This window comes from Cynoglossus semilaevis, chromosome W (genome assembly GCF_000523025.1).
Source record: "Cynoglossus semilaevis isolate Cse_v1.0 chromosome W, Cse_v1.0, whole genome shotgun sequence".
Taxonomy (NCBI): domain Eukaryota; kingdom Metazoa; phylum Chordata; class Actinopteri; order Pleuronectiformes; family Cynoglossidae; genus Cynoglossus; species Cynoglossus semilaevis.
Window position 1 is genome coordinate 867,962 of NC_024327.1, and position 9,704 is coordinate 877,665.

Sequence of the window (9,704 nt, forward strand, 5' to 3'; positions counted from 1 at the left end):
GTTTCTCTCCCTAACACCAAACCTACCTATCACTTCCTCATCTCCTCTGTTCCCTTCCCCTACATGACCATTTAGGTCTGCTCCAATCACCACTCTCTCTCCCCTGGGGATACTCTCTATCATCCAATCCAGCTCCTTCCAGAACTTCTCCTTTTCTTCCAACTCACAGCCCACCTGTGGGGCATAACCACTAACAACATTTATCATCACTCCTTCTATTTCTACCTTCACACACATTAACCTGTCTGACTCTCGTTTCACCTCTACCACATTTCTTACATAGTCTTCCTTTAGGATCACCCCTACTCCATTTCTCTTCCCATCTGTACCATGATAAAGCAGTTTGTAGCCTCCTCCAATGTTTCGAGCCTTGCTGCCATTCCACCTGGTCTCCTGCACACACAAAATGTCTACTCTTCTTCTCTCCATCATATCAGCTATTTCTCTACTTTTCCCTGTCATTGTACCTACATTCAAAGTTCCAAACTTCAGACTAACACTTCTATTCTTCATCTTTTCTCTTTTTCTCCTAACCATACGCCCTCCTCTTCTTCTCTGTCTCTGACCATCAGTGCCCTGCTGGTCAACAGCACTGTTGGCGGTTGTTGTATAACCCGGGCCTCGACCAATCCGGTATGGAAATTGTTTTATTGATTTGCATATTTGATTTGGCTAAAAGTTTTACGCCGGATGCCCTTCCTGACGCAACCCTCACCATTTTTCCGGGCTTGGGACGGCACTATAAAACACTGCTTTGTGTACCCTAGTGGCTGGCTTAGTTGTTATACCATGCTTAAATTAATTAATTAATTAATTCGCTTTAGGATTTTCTGTATTAGTTGATATTGTGACTGCAGATGTTTTCCCTGGGAATTTCATTACAAAACTAAATATCTGCACCAGTACCATGGAGTGATAAACCAGCAGGGTTCACTGCTTTAGTTTGTCATTTTCAATTAAAGTCTAACTGTTTTATTAGAGACTTCATGCATGTTTTTATTCCAAACTCCTCTGCTTATCAACACACCTAGCCTGGTCTCACCCCTTGGATTAAACTGTGAGTTGCGGTGATAAAAATAATTAACAGCGTTCTTGTAATATTTACAAACCAGCAAATCAATGAAGATAACTGTGACTTCTCACTCTGCTGGGCCTCAGCGCTGATGGAGTGCACCAGTGTCCTCTGATGTTAGTTGAGGCGAATGGTGGTGGAGTTGGACTGAAGCCGCTGTGGTTTTATCTCACGTTCACCTGTCTGTGAAGCTCATGTCTGGAGTGAACCCAGATTCACAGATAAATTTGTACTCCGCCTGCCACCAAAAGAAAAGCTCACCGTTCCGCACAAACTTTTTTCTTCCGAGCTATTTCTGTTTCTGTTCCAGTGTATGAGTCTAATCTGAATCCTTCAGCATCTCTCCTAACCTCAGACTAACTTTCAAAAAATTGAATTTAGACTTAAATTTATACTCAAGTCTGCCCTCTAACCACCATTGTCTGCGATCTCTAAATAGCATTTTTTTTAATTTCCACTTGGCTGTAGTAGAGATAATAAATGACCCTTTTTTAACAATAACAGAAGCCAAACATGTTCATTTTAATTAATCAAAAACAAATCCTCACAACCTTAAGGCAAGACGTATATAAAATGTTTTTTTGAGGAGGTGTTCCACAGACTTTCTTTCATTCAGCTGCACATTGATGTACAGAGATGAGAAGTCGTCAGTGTTGTCACAGTGATGAATGTATCTGCGCGTGTGATCTTGAATGTAGCTTTAAGCAAAACTACCGTCATCCGCTGCACCTGGCATCCTGTTCCAAAATGCTCTACTTTGTAAACTTCACACTCGTCCGGACTCGTAAAAATAAATGAGACGTGTCAATTATTTGATGCAATGTTTATTTTACAGCCTCATCCAAAAAAAAACTTTGTCTGTGAGCTGACATGACTCCAGTCGACAGTTTGTTGCAAGTTTGAGGGCAGCGCTGTTCTGACTTTGAAAGATTTTCTTTTCTTTTTTTATTCCATCAAACTAATAATTCAAAGGAAACATCTGAATGGTGAACAGATTAACACGCCTTCACACTGTCCTCCAACCGTGTACCAGGTCATTGATGGCAGGGGGCGCTATTTGTAAAAATGACTTCATTTTAACTACTATTAGTTATTAATATTAATATAACCCCATATATACAGTATATACACATATATAGAGAGATTACAACCAACCAAAATATATTTAAATATATATATATGTTGGTAGTAATCTCCCTCTCTGTGTGTGTGTATCTATATGTTTATATATACATATACATATGTACGCATGTGTTTATATGTATATACTGTATGTTTATATATATGTGTGTATATGGAATGGAAATATTTTTGAATTATTAGATTGCACTTTATTTTTTGTAAATATATACAAATACAGGGGGCACTATTTGTAAAAAAATACTTAATTTTAACTAGTTGTTTATTAGTTATTGTTAATATTAAACATTTAAGTCAAGAGTCTGTAGGCAAGACATCTTTATTAGTACAGCTTGGAGCATTCAGACGTTGGACATTTTTGGTTGATTTATTCCTTCTACTCCAGTGAGTTTACATGTTATCTAGCAATCGCTTTGTTTTTCTTCTTCATTTTTACCACCTCTGAAATGCTCTGGGGTGAAACCGTGGTGTAGCACATTTTGTGCTCTGGCACCCCCTGGGGGTGAAACCGTGGTGTAGCACATTTTATACACAGTGGTAACCAAATGCTCTCGATGTGAAAACGAGTTTTGAGATAGAATGTTTAAAGGTTAACATTTGTGACTAGCCTAATTTCTGTTGTTAGTTTACTTCATTTGCATGTAGCATCAGAGCTAAACGCTACTTTGTCTTGAAATGACTGTTAGTTAGTGTTGAAACTCCATGTTGTCCTGACACTGACATCTGCAGCAGAAATGCTGTCAAAGTGCTGCTGTAACCATAAAACCCACACAGTGGAGCAGTGCTTGAGGACGATGCCATGCTCAGTGCATCTCAGTGGCAACCTGGCAGTTGGTGGATTCAAACCTGGGGCCTTCCGGACCGAAGTCCGCTTCCTTTAGTTGGTGGATTCGAACCTGGGGCTTTCCGGACCGAAGTCCGCCTCCTTCACCACTAGGCCACCACTGCCCCTACCCAGGACAACAACTCCATGTTGTCCTGACACTGACATCTGCAGCAGAAATGCTGTCAAAGTGCTGCTGTAACCATAAAACCCACAGCTGCTGAGCCAAACAGTCCTTGAACTATCAGATGAACCAGAGCAGCAGCGGCTGACACCGTGACCTTTGATGAGATATAATAATACAGTGACAGCACGCTCCCCAGTGAGCTGCACTCTCCCCATGCTCTCCATCGATTATTCACATCGTATGGAGACAGATGATCACGTTGCACATATGAGGCTCAATAAACACCTCTGTCTGCGGGAGGATAGTTATGAAGTAGTGCAGATTGGCAACTAACAACCATTCCATATACACACACACACACACACACATATACACTATATTACCAAAAGTATTCGCTCACCTGCCTTGACTCATGAAGTGCCATCCCATTCCTAACCCAGAGTTCAATATGATGTCGGTCCACCTTTTGCAGCTATTACAGCTTCAACTCTTCTGGGAAGACTGTCCACAAGGTTGAGGAGAGTGTTTATAGGAATTTTTGACCATTCTTCCAAAAGCGCATTGGTGAGGTCACACACTGATGTTGGTCAAGAAGGCCTGGCTCTCAGTCTCCGCTCTAATTCATCCCAAAGGTGTTCTATCGGGTTCAGGTCAGGACTCTGTGCAGGCCAGTCAAGTTCATCCACACCAGACTCTGTCATCCATGTCTTTATGGACCTTGCTTTGTGCACTGGTGCACAGTCATGTTGGAAGAGGAAGGGGCCCGCTCCAAACTGTTCCCACAAGGTTGGGAGCATGGAATTGTCCAAAATGTTTTGGTATCCTGAAGCATTCAAAGTTCCTTTCACTGGAACTAAGGGGCCAAGCCCAGCTCCTGAAAAACAACCCCACACCATAATTCCTCCTCCACCAAATTTCACAGTCGGCACAATGCAGTCTGAAATGTACCGTTCTCCTGGCAACCTCCAAACCCAGACTCGTCCATCAGATTGCCAGATGGAAAAGCGTGATTCATCACTCCAGAGAACGCGTCTCCACTGCTCTAGAGGCCAGTGGCGGCGTGCTTTACACCATTGCATCCGACACTTTGCATTGCACTTGGTGATGTGTGGCTTGGCTGCAGCTGCTCGGCCATGGAAACCCATTCCATGAAGCTCTCTGCGTACTGTACTTGGGCTAATCTGAAGGTCACACGAAGTTTGTAGCTCTGTAGCAGTTGACTGTGCAGAAAGTCGGCGACCTCTTTGCACTAGGGGCTTCAGCATCCGCTGACCCCTCTCCGTCACTTTACGTGGCCTACCACTTCGTGGCTGAGTTGCTGTTGTTCCCAAACGCTTGCATTTTGTTATAATAGAGCTGACAGTTGACTGTGGAATATTTAGGTGCGAGGAAATTTCACGACTGGATTCGTTGCACAGGTGGCATCCTATGACAGTTCCACGCTGGAATTCACTGAGCTCCTGAGAGCGGCCCATTCTTTCACAAATGTCTTGTTTCACAGTCTGCATGCCTGAGTGCTTGATTTTATACACCTGTGGCCAGGCCAAGGGATTAGGACACCTGATTCTGATCATTTGAATGGGTGAGCGAATACTTTTGGTAATATAGTGTAGACCAGTGCTGATGGTGCAGGATATTAGTGCTGTTTTTCTATTGAGAAATCATTGTTTTCCATGTGACCTGTAGAGTTCACCAGCAGTCTCCCCCAACAGACCTCCATTTATTTCTTTATTCATATACTAAGGAACATTTCTTTCTATAACTGCATCACATTAAAAATTTCCACTTGTGAGAAGTAAGTGGTTTTCATGGCTACCCGTAATATCTGTCCTTTCTACTCTTTTTTTGTCCACTCATGTCAGTGGATTGTTATTTTGCTCTTGGGCCAAATAGATAATTGTCTCATTTTAATATGATATCCATTAATCAAGGCTCACTCAATAGGCTGTGTATATTAGAAATTAAATATAATTAAACATAAGAAACAATAACATTTTTAAACCGATGAATCACAGCTGTGGATTTGTTCCATTTAAACAACATTAATTGAGAACAATTAATATTCTTTAGTAAAGGTTTTTCCAATGTTCCTCAATCTGTGTTGTTTGTGTCTTTTTTCTTTTTTTTCAGTTCTGCCTATGACCGGGACAACAAGATCCGTGTGGCCATCAAGAAGATCAGCCCTTTTGAACATCAAATATACTGTCAACGCACCCTGAGAGAGATCAAGATCCTCCTGCGCTTCAAACACGAGAACATCATAGGCATCAACGACATCATTCACACACCAACGATTGATCAGATGAAGGACGTGTATCCTTAAACATCACCACCTCAGTCCAGCCTTTCTGATCACCAGGCTGTGGGATAATGCAGTGTGAATAACCTAAGATTAAAAAAAAGTTGGAAAATAAAAACTCTTTTGTATGTTTACATAAACATCAACTCAGTTAACCAATAATGTGAAATCCTGTATATGCACTAAAAGAATAGTTCTCAACCATTGGTTCCCAGACTCCTTAAAGTCTGCAGGACATAGTTTGGGGTTGTGTTAAAAAAATTCTAAACAATACATTTATGTTTTTTATTTAAAAGCTGTGGTGCTTTTGCCCAGAGGCAATGTCTGTGTGGAACCCCAGGGTTCCCCTCCTGGGCAAGTTCGAATCCCGGTTAGGGTGGTTGGTACCTTCCAGTGGACTCACCACCTGCAGGAAGGTTTGGGGGGTTGGTACGGTGCAATGTGATTTGGGTGGCGACTGTTGCCCCCAAGACCCGGTAACGGATAAGTGGATGAAAATGGATGGATGGATGGATATTTAAAAGCTTTTATCTTGACTTTATGAAATTAATTTGTGCTAATAAAAGAGTCATTATTCCAACCTTTATTATTCCGAGTTTCCTAATGGAAACTTTGCGTTAGCTCAGCACAAAAAGCTCATCCTGCTACTGCTTAGCTAGATAAATCAATGCTAAAATATTTTTTAATTTTGTTATTGACAACACTACAAGGCCTTTATTTCTATTTTTACCAACGACTTGGGTGGATTTAAAAGTTAGTTTTTGTATCCATTACATTTTTAGAACCTGATGAATGAATTGGTTCACATCGAAGTGTGTGCCCCTTAACTTTGGAATGCGTAGATACATTGTCCAGGATCTCATGGAGACGGACCTGTACAAGCTCCTCAAGACTCAACACCTGAGCAACGACCACATCTGCTACTTCCTCTACCAAATCCTACGAGGGCTCAAGTACATCCACTCCGCCAACGTCCTGCACCGTGACCTGAAACCTTCTAACCTTCTGCTCAACACCACCTGTGATCTGAAGGTAGTGCTTTTGGAGGACATGGCTTTGCTGATGGTGCAAACTTGTTTCCTGTGTCATTTCTTGTGTTTATCTGTGGTGATAGACATGTTGATAAGTTTAGGACTTAGACTTAAACCTTTTTTGCACCACACTGGGGAAATCTGCAGGTCACAGCACCATAGTGATTACATGATTTAACAAAGAAAAAAAAAGTAAAAATATTTACAAAAAAGCTACAAAATTTAGTACAAAGCACACAAGAGCTACTTCTTGCGCCTATGTAAAAGGTAGAGCAAGGCTAAATTGTAATGTGCATATTTAAAGTACTGTAATACAGTGTATTGTTTTTATACTCTTAAAAATTAACCACAAGAAAAGTAGCATTAAACCTGACGCCCTAAAACCTGGTACTACGTTGTAGTCAACATACACTATATTACCAAAAGTATTCGATCACCCATTCAAATGATCAGAATCAGGTGTCCTAATCCCTTGGCCTGGCCACAGGTGTATAAAGTGCAAAGAGGTCGCCGACTTTCTGCACAGTCAATTGCTACAGAGCTACAAACTTCATGTGACCTTCAGATTAGCCCAAGTACAGTACGCAGAGAGCTTCATGGAATGGGTTTCCATGGCCGAGCAGCTGCAGCCAAGCCACACATCACCAAGTGCAATGCAAAGCGTCGGATGCAATGGTGTAAAGCACGCCGCCACTGGCCTCTAGAGCAGTGGAGACGCGTTCTCTGGAGTGATGAATCACGCTTTTCCATCTGGCAATCTGATGGACGAGTCTGGGTTTGGAGGTTGCCAGGAGAACGGTACATTTCAGACTGCATTGTGCCGACTGTGAAATTTGGTGGAGGAGGAATTATGGTGTGGGGTTGTTTTTCAGGAGCTGGGCTTGGCCCCTTAGTTCCAGTGAAAGGAACTTTGAATGCTTCAGGATACCAAAACATTTTGGACAATTCCATGCTCCCAACCTTGTGGGAACAGTTTGGAGCGGGCCCCTTCCTCTTCCAACATGACTGTGCACCAGTGCACAAAGCAAGGTCCATAAAGACATGGATGACAGAGTCTGGTGTGGATGAACTTGACTGGCCTGCACAGAGTCCTGACCTGAACCCGATAGAACACCTTTGGGATGAATTAGAGCGGAGACTGAGAGCCAGGCCTTCTCGACCAACATCAGTGTGTGACCTCACCAATGCGCTTTTGGAAGAATGGTCAAAAATTCCTATAAACACTCTCCTCAACCTTGTGGACAGTCTTCCCAGAAGAGTTGAAGCTGTAATAGCTGCAAAAGGTGGGCTGACATCATACTGAACTCTGGGTTAGGAATGGGATGGCACTTAAGTTCATAGTATGAGTCAAAGCAGGTGAGCGAATACTTTTGGTAATATAGTGTATTAACGTTGGTGTTTGTCGTCTTCTCCCTGCAGATCTGTGATTTCGGTTTGGCTCGTGTTGCTGATCCCGACCATGACCACACTGGTTTTCTCACAGAGTACGTGGCCACACGTTGGTACCGGGCACCTGAGATTATGCTCAACTCAAAGGTAAACGTGATGTCAGCTGTGAAACTGTGAAACATTTCTGTGAACTGTCACGGTTTGATGTGATTTTCTTTTCTCCGCCTCTCAATGATTTGCTGAAATAGAACACCTTTGCCTAGAACTGTTTGCTGTGTGATATAGATGCAGATGACAGCAACAGCGTTTATACTGTTCCCCCATAAACTCTGCTTACACAACATGGACATTTTGGCAACTACAGAGGGTGTTTAGAGCAAAGGCTGACATTATTATTGGAACAGATTAACGACAATTTTGTTACATGCCGAACACAGTACACACTATTATGATTTCTTAACAATATGAGGGTTCCCAAATGTCCTGGAAAACCTGGAAAAGGAGTAACTAATTTTCCAGTCATGGAAACGTATGAAAAAATTAAAAGTTCCAGGAAATGTTTGAGTTAGCCCTGGAAGATATTTTTTATTCTCCCTGTTTCTCCATGTATTGTCAGTAGATGTAAAGAAATTAGAAGTTATGTCCATGTGTCATCTTCCAAAATTAAAGCACATCACAAATGAACAAAATGCAAGGTCCAAGGAGAGTGTATTTATACGACACCAATCACATCCAGAGGATCACATGGGTATTAGGACAAAACAAATAATATAGAATTAATTAAAATAAGAAAGAAAAAACACTTTTCAAAACTCGGCAGAAGGAAGGATATGACACACTGTGTCCTCATCAGCCTGACAACAGGAAGCCTCACTATTAGATTTGTGTGTATTTATTGTTCTTTAGCCATTTTAATTTTAAATACACATACATATTTGCTGACAGAGTCAAACTAGAATGTTAACTGTGTGTCTGTTCACTTCACCATCAGGGCTACACCAAATCCATAGACATCATATATAAACATACAGTGTATATATGTATACACACACATATATGAACATACAGTTTATATATATATACACACATAGAGATTACAACCAACAAATATATGTATATATTTGTATATACTGTATATGTGTATATGCTGTATGTATATGTGTTTATATATGTGTGTATATATGGAATGGAAATATTATTGAAACATTTGATTGCACTTTATTTTTTATAAATATATACACATATAGCAGTATATACAGTATGATCTTATGGTCACAGCTCTTGTTGTGTTGCCGTAAATACAGCTGACTGTAGCTGCAGTTTCAGCCAAACAGAGGTCAGTTGTTGAAAATGTCAGCTTGTAAATGAGACAATGATGACGATTCAGGCACAGCTGTGGTCTGGGAAGTGGAGTTTGGAAAATACCAGCGAGGAACACTTACATCACTGTTGAGTGACCTGTACGCCCGATGATGATGAGCTGCGCGCTGCTTTAAATGTCTGATTGTTGATGAGGCATAGAAATGGCTGTTTCAAATTCTTTGGATTTTGACTTTTTACTGCAGCTACTACAGTGACCCTAAAAGGCGTAACGTTGACTCACAGTCGTACTTTACCCTGATTCACATACACTGACAAATACTGTATTAGCACGGACTGACTGATGTGCCAAGTGTCAAATAAGCTAAGCTGAGGAGAAGACTTTTCAGTTCTGGTTTTTCCTGAAAGCCACAAGAGAGAGGAAAAGTTAAAAAGGTGTGATGTTTGTATTTTCTTTTTCTTTTCTGTTCGAGTCACGCTACATTTCCTTCAGAGGTGACACT

The 9,704-nt window shown here is 41.3% G+C and overlaps 2 protein-coding genes across 7 annotated transcripts in view; both read left to right on the forward strand.

Annotated features, from left to right (window-relative positions):
* The window catches only part of LOC103396885 (protein yippee-like 1), a 31,466-nt gene that overhangs the window by 10,255 nt on the left and 11,507 nt on the right, over nt 1–9,704 (forward strand). The gene's annotated exons all lie outside the window — the stretch shown is intronic.
* Nucleotides 5,971–8,194, forward strand: LOC112486323 (mitogen-activated protein kinase 1-like). The gene is made up of 2 exons (XM_025052673.1): nt 5,971–6,493; nt 7,912–8,194. Exons 1-2 carry the CDS (start codon nt 6,254–6,256, stop codon nt 8,056–8,058), a joined length of 387 nt encoding a protein of 128 aa, XP_024908441.1. The 5' UTR covers nt 5,971–6,253; the 3' UTR covers nt 8,059–8,194.